We start from the raw sequence: 27,825 nt of genomic DNA on the forward strand, positions 1-27,825 counted from the left end.
CAGACTTGCCAGTCAACAATCATATTAAGTTTCATCAATTTTGGTGCATTTTGAAATTTTTGAAATTTTTGACATTTTAGATGGTTCCTATGGTTACGGAGACCATTCCAAAAATTTATTGGCAGATACCACATTAGTACATGGGAGGGAACATACCATCAAAACCTCAATGGATTTGACCTACCATATTAAGAAAGTAAATGCCACTTTAAGGTTTTTTGAGCATTTTGACCTGTTTTGCATTGTTTCCATGGTAACGGCAGACATTTTCGATATTCCAACGCCAAATTCTTTATCTACCAATGTTGCTCATCGTTACTGTGAAGTTTTATTAAATTTGGAGCATTTCGATATTTTTGAAATTTTTGGTGTAGTATCCATGGAAACATAGCAGTTCCAATGATTGCCAAAATCATCCCAAACCAGTATATAGTGGGCACCTACATGGTATTAAAATCTAAAGATTTTAAGCTTAAGCATTCTCAAATAATTCAGCGAACTCCAAAATTATATTTTTTCACCATTTTTCAGTTTCCATGGTGATGGCAGCCATCTTTTAGTTCCAAAGTTGCACTGCAACTGGAAAGTCAGAGTTCCTTGTTATAATGAACCATCATTCAGATTGGTAACTTTGGCTCTGAGAAAGCAAGCGGACAAAATTAGGTGGAAGAAAAATAATAATAATAATAATAATAGGGAAAAAGAAACAGAGGAAAAGCAATATGTCACCCGACATTGTCGATCGGGTGACATAATAATAATAATAATAATAATAATAATAATAAGAAACGGGACAAAAACATAAAGTCCCCAAAACTCCGTTTTGGCGACTTAATAATAAGAAATCCCCAAAACTCTGTTTTGGCGACTTAATAATAAGAAACGGGACAAAAACATAAAGTCCCCAAAACTCCGTTTTGGCAACTTAATAATAATAATAAGAAGAAGAAACGGGACAAAAACATAAAGTCCCCTAAACTCCGTTTTGGCGACTTCATAATAAGAAAAAAAAGAAAAATGGAATAACAATATGTCAATATATGTAGAATGTTATGACAGTCTGAACTCGATAGTCTTGCATTAGTTGAGTAGGGTCAAAAGCATTAACCTGCAAAAAAAGGTGCTAATAATATATATATAAGGTCTGTCTGTTACATAACTGTGAAAGGACAAGGTTCACTTTTCAGACAATATGGCCTTGAATTTCAACTTTATCATAAAATATCAAAAAGGCCACAATTGGTTTTAAAATGGATCTAAAAAACTTTAATGCGAGGTAAAAAAAATCTCTTCATAAAAGCACATTAAATAGGTTCCAAAGTAAGCCATTTTGGAGATATTGTCAAATTACCATGGTTGTGCACATTTTTTGCACCGAAAAGCTTAAGGAAATCCTTGGATCAGGGATTGTGGACAAAGTAACTTATGCTTAAAACTGTTATAAATTATGGAAAAAATTGACCAAAACTTATTTCACAACACTATAATGCACAATTAAGGCATTACAACTTCTTAATTTTTTTAAATTTTTTATGTGAGTTGCCAAAAAGAAGTTATTTTGTATTAATAGTAATATCTACTATTTCTTTGTGAAATTTATAGTATTTTGTGCATGATCCTGCATTATGTAATTGTTTAATAAGATTTTTTAAGCCCGACAGGAAATCGCTTGAATACCTGGACGTGTCACCTCACAATACCTCTGGGAATAATTCCTTTAGCCATGCTGGTGATCAAATAAGGGAAGATCAAAATGTATTTGAATAAGTTTATTATAAAAAGAATTATGAACAAATTAGATTTTCGAAAACAATTTTAATTATAACTTGGAACTTTTGAGAGAATCCATAAACGTAATCGCCCTTAACTAATTCCCCGATATATTTACTTTTTTCATATACCTAGTAAAAAAAAAACGACAGACCATAGTTATTTAAAAAAAAAAGAAAATAGAGATCCAATCGGCCGACTTTTCCGACTCTTTAACCTTTATTTAACATTTTTCCGTATCAAATTATTTAGGGAAGGCTGCACAACCATGTCTGATATAATCATATTTATGAATTTGTGCTTTTTTATACATAATGAACATAATATCAATTTTTTATTTTTTTTGCGAAGTTTCCCTTTAAAAAAAACATTAAAATCTTAGGGCCAATTCCAGCCCTTCGTGAAGCTTCTCCTTTATTTATATTTGTATTCATAGTATCAGTAAAAAATGGTGAAAATTATATTATTGATTTTCTGTTTCTGACATATTGCTCTCTGTCTAAAACTTTATTGCATATTTTAAAATATTCTGAAGTGTTCAATTCTCCCCTTTTGTATGTTTTAATCTGTTTGTTTGAATTTGATGTATTCATTATCAGAGTTCAGTCACTGAATTCTGCTATATAATGCATCCATTCATCTTCTTTACATAGAAATGGTCTTTCACAGAATTATAGTCTGTAGTATGCAATATATGTTAAATGAATGATTCTTGATTTAGCTCACAAAAAATTAAATAATATATAAATAAACAGCTGCACCATTAGCCAATGATATGCCCTTCTTGTGCATATTGAAAATGTTGCAATAATAAAATGGAATATTAAGAATGTTTTTAATCAAAAGTAATTAAAATGGCCTTTTAGAAAGAGCTGCATGAGGATATCCTAATAAGGCATAGAAATAGTGAATAAAATAATTTACTGTTAATAGTCCTATAGATTTGGAATGATAAGACCAGAAAATTTTCAAAATCAAAAGGGGTTCTAAAATGTTATTTATAAAAAAAATCTTGGGATTTACACTTTCGGGTGTAATGGCACCAAAACATGGTACGTCACATCGGAAAAAGGATTGAAAAAAAAATTAATTCCCTTGAATTTGACAGTTGTAGGAAATTAACCCTGCATTTCATTGCAGAAAAAAATTCTGAGTCATAAAATGTATCTTGGGTGAAACCATTCTTTTTGATAAGGTGTTTTTAACTGGATTATTGAAGTAAAAATCGGTTATTGATTTGGGGATGTACGGTGGGCAGACAGGCGGCTGCCAAACAGTGTCTGTTCAATATCATGAAAACCCTTCGACAACATTTTTTCAAATTCAGATATGTTGTTCCCTGCAACTATATGAAGGTCAAGTTCAATTTTCACCATTTTAGCTTTTCTCGTTTGTGAGTTATCGCCCTTTTTAATATCCATAAGTGGTATTTTTTTGTGATTGAGTTATTTTCCTATGAACAGAAATTGTCAATTATATACATAAAGTTTGATTATACTCAAGCCCTTATAGATAATTTTCACCTGTTTATTGCGTGAACCCCTGAGGGTTCACGCATATTTATTAGTTAGAAATATAGTCTATGGAGGAATATTCGGAAGCTAAATTATTGTTCATTCGGAACACCTATTCATCTTATCTGTGTTAGCTTCCTGCAATTAAGAGCACCTCCATACGATGTATCTAAGATATTTAAAACATGGCAATAAAGAATTTTCACAGATCGCTAATTCACTTATCTGATATATGATAATAAACAATCTATAGATCCTTTTCAAACATGTATATTTATTGTAAAGCTACATTTTATGCATTGCAAGGGTTTACTGACTTGAGCAAATTTGACAGTTGTACCCTTTGATAAACAAGTGAAAGTTAAATGGTCAAGATTTAATTATAACGACCTATGGTATCAAACATCTGTGTCTAGATATTCACAGAGAGATATTTTAAAATAGTGCTGTGGTTTCTACATAATGAGTTATAGTGGGCTTTGGGATTTGATTTGTAACAATAAAATCATTATGCACACTTGTCATTTTGACAAATCAGATAAAAAAAAATCTGTTTCAAATGAAAATAAAACAAGTAAAATAAAGACTGTTCGTTAATATACATTTTTAAAACTTTTTCTGTTTCCTTTTTACAGTATTCTCTATCAATTAAGTTATCTTGTAAGTTAATTAAATGTTTATTTAATTCATTAATGTCACTATTATTTCAGTGACCGCTGCAGAAAGTCTTGACTCGTTCAAGAGACTACTGCATGCACATTAAATTTCAAGTCCCATGTTTTTATTTGCACCATGTATAAATGTTATGTACAGCACAAATTATTTCCTTTCTGTTAAAATTATTTTTGGACTTGTTAAGTATGCAAGCGCACACCAAACAGTGACAGGATAGTCAACCAAATGACGGTGGTCACTTAGTGGTAGAAGTAGAAATTTCTTATATTATTCACACACTGTAATGCTCTTAAATTTATGTGTGTTTTGGAAGTGCACTAGTGATTGGTAAATATTGATACGTTTCTGTGTTTTTAATAAATGTGACTTAACATCAAGAATTCCATTATTATGGAATCGTTCACTTTTGTACACTTCGGTATCTAAATAGAGGGTGGTAAAAGGGAGGGTCTGAACACGGAAACACGTGAAATAACAAATCGCAAAAACGTTGCACGGAAAAAACACACTCTGGAAAAACGAAGCCAAGGAATAAAATCGTAGGGCCTAAATATTAAGGAAAAAAGTACCAAAAGTTATTACTCAGCCGTTCTTGGAGATCATGCAGTCATTATAAATGGACATGGCGACCCTGCATGTGGTCACCTTTTAGCGTCCGTTAGTTGCATCCGATTTATCATAGTAATACAATAGGCTATTAATAAATATCTTGGGACCAGTTAATTAGTTTATAATTTAAAACAATATTTGGGCTGACTTTGAATTAGTCACGGTTTACTTTTTAATCAAATGCGGGACAAGCACGAGAAAATAAGAGTACCGACACGAAACACGGAAAATAATTAAGGGAAAACACGAAGCACGCACATCGAACCAAACACGAGAAAAAAGAGAAATAAAACGTTGAAACACGGAAACACGTGAAATAAAAAGGCTGAAAACGTTGCATGAAAATAACCCTTTACCACCCTCTAAATAGGCCATACTAGATGTCGACACCTCATATAAGAACTAAAGTAGATGGTCAATTTCGTTTGCAAGGTTAAAGAAATCTTCAACTTGCTCTAATTTGCCTGTGAAGACCATAAAACCGTCATCCCTATTGACAGTGTAATTTGATGTTTTCTCTCCATTGGAACTTATCTAAGATTTTAATGAATAGGGCAGACAGATGCAGATCTGTGCATGTTGGTGACAATGGGCGCTCCTATAATGTGTTTGTATGACAGTCCATTAAACTTAAATTCATTGTTTCTAAAAATTAATTTAACAAATGCAGTTAAATCTATTTTGTTGAGAATCTTTAAAGTATATTCTCCTGTGTGTCATTAAATTCTATTGCATTGATAACAGTTTCTTCTAAATTATCAATTATCATATTTGTGTACATTGACGTATATCATAGGCAATAAGAATGCATACTTTTTTACCTTGTATGACTCTATTTTATTAACGATTTTTTTTGTATCTTGAATGTAAAAGTTATGCCTCTTCAATAATTGGATGTTGGATGTGTACTAATTGATAATTTAGTCTTAGATGCATGATTTTTTTAATTAGTTGTTAGTGGCTTTGAACTAGCTGTCAGTAACTGCAAGTACTCTCAGATCTGTACTTAGTGTCTATTTGTTGTTGGGATATACAAGTACCCGGCCACGTCCACTCTGTGTAGTATTTCTGTTTGTATCCATCTGATGAGTTAAGCCTTTTTCAACTGATTTTTATAGTTCGTTCTTATGTTGTACTGTTACACCACTGTCCCAGGTTAGGGGAGGGTTGGGATCCCACTAACATGTTTAACCCCGCCACATTCTGTATGTATGTGCCTGTCCCAAGTCAGGAGCCTGTAATTTAGTGGTTGTCGTTTGTTGATGTGTTACATATTTGTTTTTCGTTCATTTTTTGTATATAAATTAGGCCGTTAGTTTTCTCGTTTGAATTGTTTTACATTTGTCATTTCGGGGCCTTTTATAGCTGACTATGCAGTATGGGCTTTGCTCATTGTTGAAGGCCGTACAGTGACATATAGTTGTTAATTTCTGTGTCATTTGGTCTCTTGTGGAGAGTTGTCTCATTGGCAATCATACCACATCTTCTTTTTTATATTTATAATTAGATCAAGTAAGTATCTCTCGCAGGAGAGTTACACTTATTGATAATTGGTCTGTAACGAACATTAATGTGTCCTGCTAGCTGACCAGTTCGCAATGACTCATTACTTATTTCTAGATTAATTTTATGAATTTTTGGAAGAAGGTACATGTGTCCTCCATGTTTTGAATTATTATTATTCTTTCAGAAATTATACGTCTGGGAATCTTTTTTTTTCTCTCCTTGCTTTATATTCAACACTTCTCTCAACATGACAAAATTGTAATGATTTACAATAAAAAGAAAATATTATCCTCCACACACATGGCCAAGATAACATTGATATATAATTTCTTATTCAGTTGAATTAATAATTAGAATAACAAATTTCTAAGGTTCATGTATTGTCTTTTTTTTTTTTTAAAAAGCAACTTGTATGTCCTGTTATCAGTTTACTAAACATATGGTTAATGTCTTATCTCACTATTATAATTGGAGTGACAGATTTATTGAAAATTATCTGTTTTCTAAGTGTTGATGATTAAAAGCTATATAGGAGTAATTATAGTTATAAATTTACTGTTCATTATTAGACATTTTGAAGATAATTACAGATAAGATTTATAGATTTTTAAAAGACATGGTATTAATGATAAATAAAATTTTTGATTTTTTTTTTCTTTTCTTTGGTAAATTGTTTGAAGAATTTTGAGGTAAGTTTGTTTGTTATTCTGTAAAAACTAATTTTCTGAAAGCTATATATATTTTTTTTGATTAGGTGAACTCCTTTCAAAACTAAGCTTATATTGTCTATTAATAAACATATATTTAGATTTCTGATTTTGGACCCAGTTTTCAAGTTGGTCCAAATCGGGGTCCAAAATTGAACTGTGTTTGATTTCAACATAAATTGAATATATATAGGGTTCTTTGAAATGCTGAATCTAAACCTGTATTTTTTTTTAATTATTAGTTAGATAATACCACATCGAGGTACAAAGGGTCCTAAATTAAACTTTTGTTTAATCAACAATCGAATTCTTGGGTTCTTTGATATGCTGATTTTAAGAATGTTTGAGTGTTAAATCATATCTAATTTTAGGGAACTTAGTCATCACAGGTTGTTGTTATTATATTATTGATTATAATTTGAAATCATATCTAATTTTATAGAACTTAGTCATCACTGGTTTATTGATTATAATCATATATATATTTATCCAGTTTGAGTTATTTCCCTTTGCACAGAAAATATATGGATAAAATAAATTGTGTTTCATTTCAACTTAAATTGAATATATATAGGGTTCTTTCAAATGCTGAATCTAAACTTGTATTTAAATATTAAATTTTTGGGCTCAATTTTCAAGTTGGTCCAAATCAGGGTCCAAAATTAAACTTTGTTTGATTCACAAACATTGAATTTATGTGGTTCCTTGAAATGCTGAATCTAACCATGTATTGAGAGATTTTGGATTGTGGGCTCCTTTATCAAATTGGTCCACATTGTGGTCCAAAGGGTCCTAAATGAAACTATTGTTTGATTTCATCAAAAATTGAATTCTTGGAGTTCTTTGATATGCTGATTCTGACAATGTACTTAGATTTTGGATATTGGACCATAATAGGTAAATGTCCAATTTCAAATATTTCAGTTCTTTGACCACATTAATTTGTGTCACAAACCTATAATGTGTCAAATATTCAATCACAATCCAAATTCAGAGCAGTTTTAAGTTTAAATGCAGTGTCCATACTTGCTCAACTGTTCAGGGTTCGACCTCTGCAGGAAAATCGGGTTTGCTGTCAGTCTGACAGCCTCTTGTTATAAAATATTATGGAAAATTGAGATATGGTTACTAAAGATTGTAAACAGGAAAAAAAAGGGTGAAAATTTGATTGTTTTTTTTCAATGATGGTTATTATCTTATATGCAATGAAATGTTGTGTGAAATTTTCACTATAGTCCTGGACAGGATAAAATGTTACTCTTGCCAAGTATTTCTTTATTTGAAACAAAGATAAATTCTGCACAATTTTTTGAAAAATGAAAATTCAACAAAGACTAATAAGGGAAAAACAGTGGTGGTATTACCCCTTCACAGGTCTTAAACAAATTAGGAAGTTAATAAAAAAAATACACATAAGCCGGCAAAGACGTCCAGTTCAGAATTATCATTTGAACTGTAATTTATAACATGCTATTTAAAAATGCAATGATTTTTTTTGTTTATACACTATCAAAACAGTATAAATGTAAAAGTTTAGAATCTTATGAATCTCAATTCTCCTTGTTGGGAATTAGAAATAAATTCAGTAGCTATTTGTGGTGTTTAATCCATGTCTTCTTGACAAAACTTATTTTGAATCCGTAAAATGCATGTTTGGTCTTTTAAGATTCTATTTGTCCATTCTATATTTTTGCATATATGTTGAATAAAATTAATATTCCTTTTCTTTTTATTATTAATATCTGTGAATTTTTTTTCTCTATCTAACCTCTTACTTCAGACTGTAAGGTATTTCTAAGAACACTGTATGATGACGTATTTGTGAAAACCTGAGCTCTCTGTTTTATGACTTCAACTGGGACTCTTATCAAACAGCAAGTCTAAAAATAGAAAAAAGATCTGAAATAAAAAAAAAAAATGAAGCAAACAATTATCCAAATATCAAATAACATAATTGTGGAATGTGTCCATGGGGCATAGATGATGCCCCCCCGCTTGCATAGAACGTTATATATAGACATAACTCAAGAATGTAAAAGTGACGCTACTCAAATTCGTACTTGATCTGAGTTTTGTGGTAATAAGCATTGTGTATAATTTTCATAACATTTGGTTGAGGCAAACTTAAGTTAGAGAACAGAAATGAAAAATTCAGCAATTTTTCCATTTGTAAAGAGGCATGACTCTAGAAAGGTAAAAGTGATACCACCAAAATTCAAACTTGATCTGTGTTTTGTGGTAATAAGCATTGTGTATAAGTTTCATAACATTTGGTTGAGGCAAACTAAAGTTACAGAACGGAAACCAAATTCGGGACGTACGGACATACAGACAGACAAGGGTAAAACTTAATGCCCCCTCCGCTACGACAGGGGCATAAAAATGCTCCGCAGGTTGCAGCTTGAAGGACTGCAGAGGTCAAAACCCTGAACAAATGGGGAAAGTATGGATTCAAGCTTGAGATAGCATAGGCTTCTGACACAGAATGAATGTGGTCTAAGAACTTAAAAAATTAAAATTGAATATTTACCTTTTAAGGTCCAATATCCAAAATCTAAATACATGGTTAGATTCAGCATATCCAAGAACCTCATGAATTCACTTTTTGTTGAAATCAAACAAAAAAAGTTTAATTTTGGACCCTTTGGACCTCAAAGTAGACCAATTTAAAAACTGTGCCCAAATTCCAAAATCTAAATACAGTTAGATTCAGCATATAAAAGAATCCTAAGAATTCTCTTTGAATTAAACCCCATTGAAATAGGTAAAGAAATAAGCAATTTATACAAAGTATCAGAAAAGTATTGTTTTTGGCCCCTTTTTTCCTAAACGGTTAGAGCCATAATTCCAAAAATCAATCCCAACCTTCCTTTTTTTGGTATGGAACCTTCTAGTACAATTTCATAGAGATCCAAAGACTTATACTCAAATTATTGTCTGGAAACAAGAAAATCCTACACTGTGCTGTTGCGCAATACTTAGTAAATCTGTTTTCAGACTATATACAAAGAATTGGCAAAATAAATTGTGACCCCCAATTTTTTTCTTCGGAAAATTGACAATTTCTTAAATCTTGAGGAAAAAATAATTTTAAAAACCTTATCCACAGAGTGAATGTAATGTTAACTGGCAGAAAAACTAAGTCCATTAATAAGTAAAATACGGAAAAAATGGATTTTTTTTTTTACAAAATTTACTTCTGGATACTATCTTATGATCATAAACAAGCTTCTTTCCAAGTTTGGTAGAAATCCAGGATAGTTTAAGAAAGTTATTAAAATTTCAAAAACTTTAACCACAGAGTGAATGTAATGTTTCCTGGCAGAAAAACTAAGTCCACTTAAAAGTAAAATACGGAAAAATGGAATTTTTTTTTTACAAAATTTACATTTGAATATAATCTTATGATCATAAACAAGCTTCTGTCCAAGTTTGGTAGAAATCCAGGATAGTTTAAGAAAGTTATTAAAATTTCAAAAACTTTAACCACAGAGTGAATATTTGTGGACGCCGCCGCCGACGGAATGTAGGATCGCTATGTCTCGCTTTTTCGACAAAAGTCGAAGGCTCGACAAAAATGCTTGTTTTAGACCCTTTTTGGCCCCTAATTCCTGAACGGTTTGGGCAATTACCCCCAAAATGAATCCCAACCTTCTACTTGAGGTATTGAATCTTGTGGAACAATTTCAGAGCAATCAAAATACTTATACACAAGTTATTGTCCTGAAACTAGAAAAATGCTTGTTTTGGCCCCTTATTCCTAAACGGTTGGGACCATCACCCCCAATAACAATCCCAACCTTCCTTTTGTGGTATTGAACTTTTTCCTTAAATTTCATAGAGATCCATACACTTAAACTAAAGTTATTGTCCGGAAACCAAATGTCTTTGGACGACGCTGATGCCGCTGACGTGATACCAATATACGACCGCAAAATTTTTTTGCGGTCATATAAAAACCTGAAATCAGGTCATATGCATACGCATGTAGGCATGATACAGGCACATTTCAGATAAACAAAACTGTATGAATTTCATAGATTTTTACCTGGTCTTTTAAAAAATTCTCGCTTCAGGATAGGTCGCCTGCTTTGGAAAGAGCTATAGTAGCTACAAATAAGTTTTCAATTTTCACTATAAAAAATAAAATGCTCTGTTGGGGAGCAGCTTGATACGACTGCAGAGGTCGAACCCTGAACAGTTTGGGCAAGTATGGACACAACATTCAAGCTTGATACAGCTCTGAATTTGGATTGTGATTAAATATTTGACACAGCATAGGTTTCTGACACAGAATGAATGTGGTCTAAGAAAATTTTAATTTACCTATTCAAACCATATCATTATTATTTGCTTTTATATATAAATCAGAAATAACCAATTTAAAATGGAAAATTAAAAAAAAAAAAAGGAAAAAAAAGGGAAAAACACCCCCCCCCCCCAATTTTTTGAACCCCCTTATGATTCATCACCCCAAAACTCAATAACAGCCTTCCCTTTGTGGTATGGTACCTTGCAGTACAATTTCAGAGAGATCCATACACTTGAACACAAGTTATTGTCTGGAAACTAGAAAAATGCTTGTGTTTTGGCCCCTTTTGGCCCCAAATTCCTAAACGTTTCGGGCAATTACCCCCAAACTCAAACCCAGCTTTCCCTTTGTGATATGGAACCTTGTAGTACAATTTCATAAAGACCCATACACTTACACACAAGTTATTGTCCTGAAACTAGAAAAATGCTTCTTTTTTTCCCCTTTTGGCCCCTAATTCCTAAAACTTTGAGGCAATTACCCCAAAAATCAATCACAGCCTTCCCTTAGTGGTATGGTACCTTGCAGTACAATTTCAGAGAGATCCATACACTTGAACACAAGTTATTGTCTGGAAACTAGAAAAATGCTTATTTTTGGCCCCTTTTTGGCCCCTTTTTCCTAAACGTTTTGGGCAATTACCCTCAAACTCAATTCCAGCTTTCCCTTTGTGATATGGAACCTTGTAGTACAATTTGAGAAAGATCCATACACTTACAAACAAGTTATTGTCATGAAACTAGAAAAAATGCTTATTTTTTGCCCCTTTTTTGGCCCCTAATTCCTAAAATTTTGAGACAATTACCCCCATTATCAATCCCAGCATTCCCTTTGTGATATGGAACCTTGTGGTACAATGTTAGAGAGATCCATACACTAACACACAAGTTATGTCTGGAAGTTACAAAAATGCTTATTTTTGGCCCCTAATTCCTTAACTGTTGGTACCATAACCCCCAAAATCAATCCCAACCTTCTTTTTGTGGTATTGAACCTTATGGTAAAATTTCCTAGAGATCCATTCACTTAAACTAAAGTTAGAGTGCGAAAACCAATGTGTCTTCGGACGACGACGACAACGACGAGGCTAACGTCATACCAATATACGACCCCAAAAATTTTTTGCGGTCGTATAATAAGTTGTTAGATTTTTTGCGTTCATATAAAAACCAGGAAGTTTACAGTGTATTTAATCTAATTTAAAAAAATATTTTAATCCTTCAACCTGTTTTAATTGAAAGCTATCTAACAATGGTATTTGCGCTAATAGCTTAAGCTCAAAACCTAAAAGTGATAGAAACAAACATTATAATAAAATGCTTCGCTGGGGCGCAGCTTGATACGACCGCAGAGGTCGAACCCTAAACAGTTGGGGCAAGTATGGACACAACATTCAAGCTTGATACAGCTCTGAATTTGGATTGTGATTAAATATTTGACACAGCATAGGTTTCTGACACAGAAAGAATGTGGTCTAAAAACTTGAATTTTTTTAATTTACCTATTATGGTCCAATGTCAAAAATCAAAATACATGGTTAGATTCAGCATATCAAAGAACCCCATATATTCAATTTTTGTTAAAATCAAACAAAGTTTAATTTTGGACCCCAACTTGGACAAACTTGAAAACTGGGCCCATAATCAAAAATCTAAACACATGTTTAGATTCAGCATATCAAATAACCCTAAGAATTCAATTTTTGCTAAAATCAAACTAAGTTTAATTTTGGACCCTTTGGACCTTAATGTAGACCAATTTAAAAAACGGGACTTAAAATTAAAAATCTAAATACACGGTCAGATTTGGAATATCAAAGAACCCCAATAATTCAATTTTTGATGAAATCAAACAAAGTTTAATTTTGGACCCTTTTGACCTCAATATGAACCAACTTGATAGCGGGGCCCACAAATAAAAAATCTAAATTCATGGTTAGATTCAGCATATCAAAGAACCCCATATATTCAATTTTTGTTGAAATTAAAAAAAGTTTAATTTTGGACCCCAACTTGGACCAACTTGAAAACTGGGCCAATAATCAAAAATCTAGACACATGTTTAGATTCAGCATATCAAAGAACCCCAAGAATTCAATTTTTGTTAAAATCAAACTCAGTTTAATTTTGGACCCTTTGGACCTCAATGAAGACCAATTTAAAAAACGGGACCCAAATTAAAAATCTAAAAACACGGTTAGATTTGGCATATCAAAGAACCCCAATAATTCAATTTTTGATAAAATCAAACAAAGTTTTATTTTGGACCCTTTTGACCTCAATATGAACCAATTTGATAGCGGGGCCTACAAATAAAAAATCTAAATACATGGTTAGATTCAGCATATCAAAGAACCTCATATATTCAATTTTTGTTGAAATCAAACAAAGTTTAAATACTGGACCCTATCTTGGACCAACTTGAAAACTGGGCCCATAATCAATAAAATGCTTCGCTGGGGCGCAGCTTGATACGACCGCAGAGGTCGAACCCTGAACAGTTGGGGCAAGTATGGACACAACATTCAAGCTTGATACAGCTCTGAATTTGGATTGTTATTAAATATTTGACACAGCATAGGTTTCTGACACAGAAAGAATGTGGTCTAAGAACTTGAATTTTTTTAATTTACCTATTATGGTCCAATGTCCAAAATCAAAATACATGGTTAGATTCAGCATATCAAAGAACCCCATATATTCAATTTTTGTTAAAATCAAACAAAGTTTAATTTTGGACCCCAACTTGGACAAACTTGAAAACTGGGCCCATAATCAAAAATCTAAACACATGTTTAGATTCAGCATATCAAAGAACCCCAAGAATTCAATTTTTGCTAAAATCAAACTAAGTTTAATTTTGGACCCTTTGGACCTTAATGTAGACCAATTTAAAAAGCGGGACTTAAAATTAAAAATCTAAATACACGGTTAGATTTGGAATATCAAAGAACCCCAATAATTCAATTTTTTATGAAATCAAACAAAGTTTAATTTTGGACCCTTTTGACCTCAATATGAACCAATTTGATAGCGGGGCCCACAAATAAAAATTCTAAATTCATGGTTAGATTCAGCATATCAAAGAACCCCATATATTCAATTTTCGATGAAATCAAACAAAGTTTAATTTTGGACCCCAACTTGGACCAACTTGAAAACTGGGCCCATAATCAAAAATCTAAACACATGTTTAGATTCAGCATATCAAAGAACCCCAAGAATTCAATTTTTGTTTAAATCAAACTAAGTTTAATTTTGGACCCTTTGGACCTCAATGAAGACCAATTTAAAAAACGGGACCCAAATTAAAAATCTAAAAACACGGTTAGATTTGGCATATCAAAGAACCCCAATAATTCAATTTTCGATGAAATCAAACAAAGTTTAATTTTGGACCCTTTTGACCTCAATATGAACCAATTTGATAGCGGGGCCTACAAATAAAAAATCTAAATACATGGTTAGATTCAGCATATCAAAGAACCTCATATATTCAATTTTTGTTGAAATCAAACAAAGTTTAATTTTGGACCCCAATTTGGACCAACTTGAAAACTGGGCCCATAATCAAAAATCTAAATACATGTTTAGATTCAGAATATCAAAGAACACCATATATTCAATTTTTGTTGAAATCAAACAAAGTTTAAATACTGGACCCTATCTTGGACCAACTTGAAAACTGGGCCCATAATCAAAAATCTAAACACATGTTTAGATTCAGCAAATCAAAGAACCCCAAGAATTCAATTTTTGTTAAAATCAAACTAAGTTTAATTTTGGACCCTTTGGACCTCAATGTAGACCAATTTAAAAAACAGGACCCAAAATTAAAAACCTAAATACACGGTTAGATTTGGAATATCAAAGAACCCCAATAATTCAAATTTAGATGAAATCAAATAAAGTTTAATTTTGGACCCTTTTGACCTCAATATGAACCAATTAGATAACGGGGTCCACAAATAAAAAATCTAAATACATGGTTAGATTCAGCATATCAAAGAACCCCATATATTCAATTTTTGTTGAAATCAAACAAAGTTTAATTTTGGACCCCAATTTGGACCAACTTGAAAACTGGGCCAAAAATCAAAAATCTAAATACATGTTTAGATTCAGCATATCAAAGAACCTCATATATTCAATTTTTGCTAAAATCAAACAAAGTTTAATTTTGGACCCTTTGGACATTAATGTAGACCAATTTGAAAACTGGACCCAAAATTAAAAATCTAAATACACTGTTAGATTCGGCATAACAAATAAATAAATGTGATCAAAGATTTTACAAATCTAATGCGCCATACTGTGCAATTAAAGATTACTTCTTGAAATTTTTCAATATTTGAAATTTGAAAAAAAAATAATATTTGAAGAATAATTCTTTTTAATTTCTGAAATCTGAAATGAGAAAAAATTGGCCCCCCACAATTTCTTTTTATCCCCCCCCTTTTCCCCCCAAAAAATTCTTTCCCTCAAGATATGGTCATAAATTCAATTCAAATTTCCAATGGAGTTGGCAACCATAATTACCCATTTAAATTTACCATAGTGCTAACTTAATCTATTTTATAATAGAATTAATAAAAATATAGTGTCAAATCTTTCATATGGATTTTTTTGTAAAAAAAAAAGATGAAAACATTTGCAGATATTTTTACTGGTCTTCCTTTATAAATATGCATTTCTTTAAACATAATTTAAAAGCAGTGTAAGGGAAGTAACCAAAACGTTGTATTTGGATTACCTCCCTTACACTGTTTTAGATTATCTTTATTGTTCATTAACCATTACTTTATACATAATATAAAAGCAGTGTAAGGGAGATAATTTCAATGATGTATTTGATTTATCTCCCTTACACTGCTTTAAATTATGTTTTGTACTAAAGTATTTGTCCATTAACCAGGACAACCTTGTTTTTCCCCCTTTTTTGCCCCTAATTCCTAAACGGTTTGAGCCATAACCCCCCAAAGCAAATCCTAACCATCCCTTTGTGGTATGGAAACTTGTAGTATAATTTCAGAGAGATCCATACACCGTTCCACAGTTATTGTCTGGAAACTAGAAAATGCTCATTTTTGGCCCCTTTTTGGCCCCTAATTCCTTAACTGTTGGTACCATAACCCCCAAAATCAATCCCAACCTTCCTTTTGTGGTATTTAACCTTATGGTCAAATTTCAAAAAGATCCATTCACTTAAACTAAAGTTAGAGTGCGAAAACCAATATGTATTCGGACGACGACGACGCCGGACGACGACGACAACGACGACGACGACGCCAACGTCATACCAATATACGACCACAAAATTTTTTTGCGGTCGTATAAAAATCTAAACACATGTTTAGATTCAGCATATCAAAGAACCCCAAGAATTCAATTTTTGTTAAAATCAAACTTAGTTTAATTTTGGACCCTTTGGACCTTAATGTAGACCAATTTAAAAAACAGGACCCAAAATTAAAAATCTAAATACACGGTTAGATTTGGAATATCAAAGAACCCCAATAATTCAATTTTTGATGAAATCAAACAAAGTTTAATTTTGGACCCTTTTGACCTCAATATGAACCAATTTGATAAAGGGGTCCACAAATAAAAAATCTAAATACATGGTTAGATTCAGCATATCAAGGAACCCCATATATATATTCAATTTTTGTTGAAATCAAACAAAGTTCAATTTTGGACCCCAATTTGGACCAACTTGAAAACTGGGCCAAAAATCAAAAATCTAAATACATGTTTAGATTCAGCATATCAAAGAACCTCATATATTCAATTTTTGCTAAAATCAAACAAAGTTTAATTTTGGACCTTTTGGACCATAATGTAGACCAATTTGAAAACTGGACCCAAAATTAAAAATCTAAATACACTGTTGGATTCGGCATTACAAATAAATAAATGTGATCAAAGATTTTACAAATCTAATGCGCCATACTGTGCAATTAAAGATTTCTTCTTGAAATTTTTCAATATTTGAAATTTGAAAAAAAAAAAATATTTGAAGAATAATTTTTTTAATTTCTGAAATCTGTAATGAGAAAAAATTGACCCCCCACAATTTCTTTTTATCCCCCCCCCTTTTTTCCCCCCAAAAATTCTTTCCCTCAAGATATGGTCATAATCTCAATTCAAATTTCCAATGGAGTTGGCAACCATAATTACCCATTTAAATTTACCATAGTGCTAACTTAATCTATTTTATAATAGAATTTAAAATATAGTGTCAAATCTTTCATATGGATTTTTTTGTAAAAAAAAAGATGCAACATTTGCAGATATTTTTACTGGTCTTCCTTTATAAATATGCATTTCTTTAAACATAATTTAAAAGCAGTGTAAGGGAAGTAACCAAAACGTTGTATTTGGATTACCTCCCTTACACTGTTTTAAATTATCTTTATTGTTCATTAACCATTACTTTATACATAATTTAAAAGCAGTGTAAGGGAGATAATTTCAATGATGGATTTGATTTATCTCCCTTACACTGCTTTAAATTATGTTTTGTACTAAAGTATTTGTCCATTAACCAGGACAACCTTGTTTTTCCCCCTTTTTTGCCCCTAATTCCTAAACGGTTTGAGCCATAACCCCCCAAAGCAAATCCTAACCATCCCTTTGTGGTATGGAAACTTGTAGTATAATTTCAGAGAGATCCATACACCGTTCCACAGTTATTGTCTAGAAACTAGAAAATGCTTATTTTTGGCCCCTAATTCCCTAACTGTTGGTACCATAACCCCCAAAATCAATCCCAACCTTCCTTTTGTGGTATTTAACCTTATGGTCAAATTTCAAAAAGATCCATTTACTTAAACTAAAGTTAGAGTGCGAAAACAAATGTGTCTTCGGACGATGACGCCGGACGTCGACGACGACGAAGACGACGACGCCAACGTCATACCAATATACGACCACAAAATTTTTTTGCGGTCGTATAAAAAAACCTGTCTTAATCTAAAATGTAAAGGTTTAAATGCTGTATGCCTTAATGTTAGACGTATTTTATCTAAATTTGACGAGTTAAAGAATATAATTACTATAAACAACAAATATTTAGATTTATTTGGATTAGTTGAAACATTCTTAAAACCTGATATCAACAATGAACAATGTAAAGTGCCAGGATACAAAATTTTCAGAAAAGATCGCCAGAGTAAGGATGGTGGTGGTCTATTGGTTTATGTCAAAGATTCTATTGCAGTTAAAATAGATCTGATTTATCAATTAACACATTAGAAACTTTATGGTTAGAGGTAGAATTTCCAAAATCTAAACCTTTTAAACATATTTGTCTGAGAGACAACAAGAAGTTCAATACGCTAACATTAAATCTGATAAATCGTTTGTAAAATATGGAGTGCTTCAAGGTTCTATTTTAGGTCCTCTGTTATTTTTAATTTATATAAATGATTTACCACTTCATGTTAAACAATCCGACATGGATTTATATGCTGATGATTCAACATTGCATTTTCTTAATAAAAACATTGAAAAAATAAACAGCATATTGCAAAATGATTTAAATGCTATACAATCTTGGTGTAACAATAACAGTATGAAAATTAATGCACAAAAAACAAAGTGTATGAAATTGGGTTCAAAACAAAAACTTACACAACTATCAGAATTATGTATTACGGTCAATGAAACATGTATTGAAAATGTCCATTCTTTCAAATTACTTGGAATTGACATTGATGAAAATTTAAGCTGGGAGGATCATGTTGATCGTATATGCAAGACTATCTCATCCAAAATATCACTTTTGTTTAAAATTAAAGTATATTTGCCTATACACACAAGACAACTATTTTATAATGCATATATTCTAACATATATAGACTATTGTAGTTCAGTTTGGGGAAATTTATTACAAAAAGATTCAGATAGAATCATAAAACTTCAAAAAAGAGTAGCAAGAATTATACTTGAATGCGATATTTCTGTTCCATCTAATTTTATGTTTTCGTCTTTAAAATGGCTATCTTTTACAAAAAGAATAAAATACCAACAATCAATTCTAATGTATAAAATTGTAAATGGACTAACACCTGATTACTTAACAATGCTAAATATTAATGATGTGCAACACCACAACTTACGATCTGTTTCTAATAATGATCTATTTGTTCAAAGACCAAATACAAATTTTTATAAAAAATCTTTTCATTATTCTGCAACAAAGGTATGGAATAATTTACCACTCAAAATAAAAAATTGTCGAAATGTGGAATTATTTAAGAAACATTGTTATAATCATTTTCTTGAAAATTCTATGCAAGTCGATTAATTTGTTTTCATTCTTTTATTGTAAGAATAAGAAAATTTAATCAAAACTTTACCAATTATTGCCATTTATTGCTATTTGTATGTTTGAATGATTGAATTGTGTATATACTAGTAATATATATTGTATTTTAATGTATGAATGTTAACTGTATACATGTATTTTGTTTGAGGGCCTCAATGAAAATTAGACTACTTCTAATTGAGTTACCCTCTTTAAATAAAGAATTTATTATTATCATTATTATATGATAACTTATTATACGACCGCAAAAAATTTTTGGGGTCGTATATTGGTATGACGTTGGCTTCGTCTTCGTCTTCGTCTGCGAAGACACATTGGTTTTCGCACAATAACTTTAGTGTTCTATTTTTATATGACCGCAAAAAAAATTTTGGGGTTCGTATAATGCTATGTTGTCGTCGTCAACGTCATCGTCGTCCGAAGACACATTTGGTTTCCGGAAAATAACTTTAGTTTAAGGTAATAGATCTGTATGAAGTTTTACAAGAAGGTTCAATACCACAAAAGCAAGGTTGGGATTAATTTTGGGGGTTATGGTACCAACAGTTTAGGAATTAGGGGCCAAAATGGGGCCAAAAATAAGCATTTTTGTAGTTTCCGGACAATAACTTGTGTGTAAGTGTAGGGATCTCACTGAAATTGTACCACAAGGTTCCACATCACAAAGGGAAGGCTGGGATTGAGTTCAGGGGTAATTGCCCCAAACATGCAGGAATAAGGGGCAAAAAAAGGGCCAAAAACAAGCATGTTTCTAGTTTCCAGACAATAACTTGTGTTTAAGTGTATGGATCTCTCTAAAATTGTACTACAACGTTCCATACCTCAAAGGAAAGGCTGGGATTGAGTTTTGGGGGTAATTACTCCAAGGGGGGTAAAAAAGATTGGAGGGGGGGATTTTTTTCCCAATTTTTTTTCTTCAAAATATTTGAAATTTCAAATTTTTTGAAAAGTTTCAAGAAGAAATCTTCAATTGAAAGTAATACGCAAATGCACAGTATTGCGCAATAGATTTTTAAGATCTTTGAGCACTTTTATTTTGTGTCAGAAACCTATATTATGTCAAAAATTTGATCACAATCCAAATTCAGAATATATCAAGCTTGAATATTGTGTCCAAACTTGCCCCAACTGTTCAGGGATCGACCTCTGCGGTCGTATCAGGCTGCGCTCAGCAAAGCATTTTATTAGCCATGTCGGCCATTTTGGTTGGCAGTCAGGGTCATCGGACACATTTTTATGCCCCCATCGTAGTGGTGGGGGCATAAAGTTTTACCCTTGTCTGTCTGTACGTACGTACGCACGTCCCAAAATTGGTTTCCGTTCTCTAACTTGAGTTTGCCTCAACCAAATTTAATGAAACTTACACACAATGCTTATTACCACAAAACACAGATCAACTTTAAATTTTGGTGGCGTCACTTTATCCGTTCTAGAGTTATGCCCCTTTATAAATGGAATAAAATGCTCCCCTGAACAGTTGGGGCAAGTATGGACACAACATTCAAGCTTGATACAGCTCTGAATTTTGATTGTGATTAAATATTTGACACAGCATAGGTTTCTGACACAGAATGAATGTGGTCCAAGAACTTAAAATTTTTTAATTTACCTATTATGGTCCAATATCCAAAATCTAAATACATGGTTAGATTCAGCATATCAAAGAATCCAAAGAATTCAATTTTTGATGAAATCAAACAAAGTTTAATGTTGGACCCTTTTGACCTCAATGTGGACCAATTTGATAACGGGGCCCAAAAATCAAAATACATGGTTAGATTCATTATTTCAAAGAACTCCATATATTCAATTTTTGTTGAAATCAAACAAACTTTTATTTTGGACCCCAACTTGGACCAACTTGGAAACTGTGCCCATAATCAAAAATTAACACATGTTTAGATTCAGCATATCAAAGAACCCCAAAAATTCATTTTTTGTTAAAATCAAACTAAGTTTGATTTTGGACCCTTTGGACCTTAATGTAGACCAATTTAAAAAACGGGACCCAAATTTAAAAATCTAAATACACAGTTAGATTTGGCATATCAAAGAACCCCAATAATTCAATTTTTGATGAATTCAAACAAAGTTTAATTTTGGACCCTTTTGACCTCAATATGAACCAATTTGATAGCGGGGCCCACAAATAAAAAATCTAAATACATGGTTAGATTCAGCATATCAAAGAACCCCATATATTCAATTTTTGTTGAAATCAAACAAAGTTTAATTTTGGACCCCAATTTGGACCAACTTGAAAACTGGGCCCAAAATCAAAAATCTAAATACATGTTTAGATTCAGCATATCAAAGAACCCCATATATTCAATTTTTGTTAAAATCAAACAAAGTTTAATTTTGGACCCTTTGGGCCTTAATGTAGACCAATTTGAAAACTGGACCCAAAATTAAAAATCTAAATACACGGTCAAATAAGCCATAACAAATAAATCAATGTGGTCAAAGATTTTACAAATCTAATGCGCCATACTGTGCAATTAAAGATTACTTCTTGAAATTTTCCAATATTTGAAATTTAAAAAAAAAATAATATTTGAAGAATAATTCTTTTTAATTTCTGAAATCTGAAATGAGAAAAAATTGACCCCCCACAATTTCTTTTTACCCCCCCCCCCTTTTTCCTCCAAAAAATTCTTTCCCTCAAGATATGGTCATAATCTCAATTCAAATTTCCAATGGAGTTTGCAACCAAAATTACCCATAGTGCTAACTTAATCTATTTTATAATAGAATTTAAAATATGGTGTCAAATCTTTCGTATGGATTTTTTTGTAAAAAAAAAAGATGCAACATTTGCAGATATTTTTACTGCTCTTCCTTTATAAATATGCATTTCTTTAAACATAATTTAAAAGCAGTGTAAGGGAAGTATTCAAAACGTTGTATTTGGATTACCTCCCTTACACTGTTTTAAATTGTCTTAATTGTTCATTAACTATTACTTTATACATAATTTAAAAGCAGTGTAAGGGAGGCAATTCAAATGATGTATTTGATTTATCTCCCTTACACTGCTTTAAATTATGTTTTGTACTAAAGTATTTGTCCACTAACCAGGACAGCCTTGTTTTTCCCCCTTTTTTGCCCCTAATTCCTAAACGGTTTGAGCCATAACTCCCCAAAGCAAATCCTAACCATCCCTTTGTGGTATGGAAACTTGTGGTATAATTTCAGCGAGATCCATACACCGTTCCACAAGTTATTGTCTGGAAACTAGAAAATGCTTATTTTTGGCCCCTTTTTGGCCCCCAATTCCTTAACTGTTGGTACCATAACCCCCAAAATCAATCCCAACCTTCCTTTTGTGGTATTTAACCTTATGATAAAATTTCATAGAGATCCATTTACTTAAACTAAAGTTATAGTGCGAAAACCAATGTGTCTTCGGACGACGACGACGACGACGACGTCGACGTCATACCAATATACGACCGCAAAAAGTTTTTGCGGTTGTATAAAAATTGCTAAATTTTTAATTTCTTCTAAATATCAAGTAATTTTTTAAATTGGAGTTATCTTCCTTTGTCCATGATTATAGTTGAATCATAAACAATCAATGCTTTATACAATGCAATGTTTAATTTTGACTTCCACTGATAAAACACAGATCAAGTTGAATTTGGGTAGTGTCACTTTAACCATTATTGAGTTATGCCCCTTTATAAATCGAAAGATTGCAAAATTTTTAGTTTCCATTCTGTAACTTAAGTTTGCCCCAACCAAACATTATGAAACCTATACCCAATATTCATTACCACAAAACTAAGATCAAGTACAATTTTTTTGTTTCTGTTTTCTAACTTTAGTTTGCCTCAACCAAATGTTATGAAACTTATACACAATGCTTATTACTACATAATACAGATAAAGTACGAAATTTAGTGGCGTCACTTTTGCCATTCTTGAGTTATGTCCCTTTATAAACATAAAAATTGCTGAATTTTTCGTTTCCTTTCTCTAACTTTAGTTTGTCTCAATCAAATGTTATATAACTTATACACAACCGTTCAAAATTGCTGAATTTTTAGTTTCTGTTCTCTACTTAAGTTAGCCTCAACCAAATGTTATGAGACTTACACACAATGCTTATTACCACAAAACTCTGATCAAGTTCAAATTTGGGTAGTGTCACTTTTACTGTTCTTCAGTTATGTCCCTTTATAACTATATGATATGCAAGCGGGGGCATCATCTGTGTCCACATGTGGACACTATCCACATTTATTTTAAACTAGATACCCCAATGATGATTGTGGCAAAGCTTGGTTAAATTTTGTCCAGTAGTTTCAGATGAGAAGATTTTTGTAAAAGTTAACAGAAGACAACGGAAGCCAAGTGATGAGAAAAGCTCCCTTTGCCCTTCGGGCCAGGAGAGCTAATAAGAGACTTGATATATTTAAATGTTCAGTAATTATGTCTTCATTTGTTTAAAAATATGAAACAATATGAAACAATATAAACAAAATAAACAAAGATTAGTAAATCATCAAAAAGTCATCTGTACATCATCCAATTAAGTTGTTTGTTACACAATAAAGCTGTAATATTTGGCTAGGGTCATTATTTGTTACCTTTTGTCCTTATCTTCTAAATTGGTTTTCTGTGTGAATAAGTGGTGTTATTTTAACAGTTTCAAAGTTTGTTTGAGGTTATGTAAGGTATTCTTATTCCGATGATATTTATGCAATGGTTTTGTATATACCCCGTATGCATTTAATTTGTATATCAATTTGTATTCGCATGTATTTATTTTTGTGCGAATATATAACCACCACAAAATTCGTGAAAATAAATACAACGCAAAAATAAAATGCTCCGCTGGGCGCAGCTTGATACGACCACAGAGGTCGAACCCTGAACAGTTGGAGCAAGTATGGACACAACATTCAAGCTTGATACAGCACTGAATTTGGATTGTGATTAAATATTTGACACCCCCTACAGAAAAAAAAGTTGAGGGCCAGTTGAGGGCCATGTGGCGGACAGTTAAGGGCTAGCTGTTTTAAGCAAAATAGTTGAGGGCTAGGTGTTGAGCATCTTAGCTCAACTCAAACCTGGCCAAGCACTGTATGTTTGATAGATGTCGCTCAACTGGCCCTCAACTGAAGCTGGCCATTAAGTTGAGGAAAAGTTGAGCAATTGATCTTTGGTTTTCATATAGTTGAGCAAAAGTTGAGCATTCAGACTTTGAATTTTTTGTAGTTGAGGAAAAGTTGAGCATTCAGACTTTGATTTTTTTTGTAGTTGAGGAAAAGTTGAGCAATTGATCTTTGGTTTAACTTTTCATATAGTTGAGCAAAAGTTGAGCAATTAGAAATATGAGCTGGTGATATAAATGTTATGTGCCATCTGTTTTCCATTCATCTCTGTGTATAATGCAAGTAGACAGGAAGTACTATTATAAATGTACACAGAGTTTGAGGCCAAATTAAGGGAAGCACATGTTTTTAAACATTTTTCTGTATTTAACTTAACTATAACTCATAACATAAAGATAAATTAAAAAAACAAACAGTATTTTTTTATTATAAGATATATCAAAAATTCATGATTTAGGTAATTAACAGTTATTATTAGGGGCAAATTTCAAAGGGATCACACTGTCAAAATACCCTAAACAACCTCAAACATTTAAAATTTTAACTGGGCTTGAGCTTGCACATGGCAAGCAAAGATGTCATCTAACTATCATGAATAAAATATGAATTTTACAATGGATGTAGATCAAAAAGTTACAAATAACTGTATTGACATTGAATAGTGCAGTGTATTCTTCTGATGACATGACTCTTGGATTTAGGAAGATTGATGTTTTAACACATATTTATGGAAACATCTTTTGGTAAGTACATTGGATTAGAATTTCCACCATTTTGAATAAGTGTATATGCTCTTTTAGTTCAAAATAGTGATATTTAAAGTGTCTTCTTAACTTTTTAGAGTGGAGTAAAATTTTAGACAATATATTTATGCATTAATTTATATATTATCAAAATGTGTAAGACAGGAGACATATTTATTTTATTATTAAGACAATTTGTTTTAGAAAGTATTACTAATAAAATAAGAATATTCTAATATAATGAATTTGGTATAAAACTAGAGATCTGGGGTATGACTGCAAATAAGACATCTATCCACAAATGACAGATAAATATATATAATTTTTTTTCTGGTTGAACAACACTTTCTGTTTTGAGTATTTCAATATATATCTAAATACTTCTCCTTGCATAAAGATTAATATGGCTGCAGGATTAACTAGATTTTATTTACTAGGTAATAACTTTTAAAAAGCAAGGATAAAGCTGGCATGTAGTTTGTTGTGTGTTAAGATCTTTCAGCAGTATTTTGGCTAAATAAAATACACAATTTAAATTTATTTTTTCTACAATGTGTAGTCATCAGTGTGCAATGACCAGATACATGTAATGCTCAACTTTTAAAGACCTGGCCGTCAACTATTGGCCACCTAGCCCTCAACTTTTAATGACCTGGCCCTCAACTATTGACCACCTAGCCCTCAACTTTTAATGACCTGGTCCTCAACTGTTGGCCAGGTAGCCCTCAACTCTAATTGCTCAACTGTTGGACACCTAGCCCTCAACTATGATATTTTCTCAACCTTGCTCAACTAATTTGCATATAGTTGAGCATTTGATTGTTGAGGGCTACCTAATTTGCATGGCAAAAATTCAGGTAGCCCTCAACTATTTGCTCAACTGATGGCCAGCTAGCCCTCAACTGGCCCTCAACTGTTTGTTCAACTGGCGGCCAGTTGAGCAATGCAGTTGGCCATCCTATCATTTTTTCTGTATGGGACAGCATAGGTTTCTGATACAGAATGAATGTGGTCTAAGAACTTAAAATTTTTTAATTTACCTATTCAAACCATATCATTATTATTTGCTTTTATATATAAATCAGAAATAACCAATTTAAAATGGAAAATAAAAAAAAAAAAAAAAAATCCCTCCCTTACACACAAGTTATTGTCCTGAAACTAGAAAAATGCTTGTTTTTTTCCCCTTTTTATACGACCGCAAAAATTTTTGCGGTCGTATATTGGTATGACGTTGGCGTCGTCGTCATCTGGCGTCGTCCGGCGTCGTCCGAAGACACATTGGTTTTCGCACTCTAACTTTAGTTTAAGTGAATGGATCTCTATGAAATTTTACCATAAGGTTCAATACCACAAAAGGAATGTGGGGATTGATTTTGGGGGTTATGGTACCAACAGTTAAGGAATTAGGGGCCAAAAAGGGGCCAAAAATAAGCATTTTTGTAACTTCCAGACATAACTTGTGTGTTAGTGTATGGATCTCTCTGACATTGTACCAAAAGGTTCCATATCACGAAGGGAATGCTGGGATTGATTTTGGGGGTAATTGCCTCAAATAATTAGGAATTAGGGGCCAAAAAAGGGGCAAAAAACAAGCATTTTTCTAGTTTCATGACAATAACTTGTGTGTAAGTGTATGGATCTTTCTGAAATTGTACTACAAGGTTCCATATCACAAAGGGAAAGCTGGAATTGAGTTTGGGGGTAATTGCCCAAAATGTTGAGGAATAAGGGGCCAAAAAGGGGCAAAAAATAAGCATTTTTTCTAGTTTCCAGACAATAACTTGTGTTCAAGTGTATGGATCCCTCTGAAATTGTACCACAAGGTTCCATATCACACAGGGAATGCTGGGATTGATTTTGGGGGTAATTGCCTCGAAATTTTAGGAATTAGGGGCCAAAAAAGGGGCAAAAAACAAGCATTTTTCTAGTTTCATGACAATAACTTGTGTGTTAGTGTTTGGATATTTCTGAAATTGTACTACAAGGTTCCATATCACAAAGGGAAAACTGGAATTGAGTTTGGGGGTAATTGATCTAAACGTTTAGGAATTGGGGGCCAAAAAGGGGCCAAAAAACACATTTTTCTAGTTTCCAGACAATAACTTGTGTTCAAGTGTATGGATCTCTCTGAAATTGTACTGCAAGGTACCATACCACAAAGGGAAGGCTGGGATTGAGTTTGGGGGTGATGAATCATAAGGGGGTTCAAAAATTTGGGGGGGGGATTTTTTTTTTTTTCCTTTTTTTTCTTTTATCCTTTTTTTTCTTTTAAAATTTTCCATTTTAAGTTGGTTATTTCTGATTTATATTTTAAAGCAAATAATAATGATATGGTAGGAGATACACACCAAACAGGATGTGTAAATTATTATATAATATAAAGTATTGTGCAATAGCAAGAAATTTTCAATTGCACAGTATTGCACAATAGCAAGAAATCTTCAATTGCACAGTATTGCGAAATAGCAAGAAATCTTCAATTGCACAATATTGCGCAATAGCAAGAAATTGTCAATTGTGCAGTATTGCGCA

General features: G+C 32.2%; 2 protein-coding genes across 9 annotated transcripts in view; both read right to left on the reverse strand.

Moving 5' to 3' along the window:
• LOC127702813 (S-adenosylmethionine mitochondrial carrier protein-like) overlaps nt 1-27,825 on the reverse strand; it is a 167,108-nt gene that overhangs the window by 95,535 nt on the left and 43,748 nt on the right. For all 5 annotated transcript variants that reach the window (XM_052207131.1, XM_052207139.1, XM_052207123.1 and 2 more), the window contains exon 5: nt 8,557-8,661. In XM_052207131.1, coding sequence (XP_052063091.1) covers nt 8,557-8,661 — 105 coding nt within the window. The remainder of the gene's footprint in view (nt 1-8,556; nt 8,662-27,825) is intronic.
• The window catches only part of LOC127702978 (nuclear transcription factor Y subunit beta-like), a 298,592-nt gene that overhangs the window by 28,404 nt on the left and 242,363 nt on the right, over nt 1-27,825 (reverse strand). The window lies entirely within an intron of this gene.

The sequence above is a fragment of the Mytilus californianus genome, unplaced genomic scaffold (genome assembly GCF_021869535.1).
Source record: "Mytilus californianus isolate M0D057914Y unplaced genomic scaffold, xbMytCali1.0.p SCAF_1, whole genome shotgun sequence".
Lineage (NCBI taxonomy): Eukaryota > Metazoa > Mollusca > Bivalvia > Mytilida > Mytilidae > Mytilus > Mytilus californianus.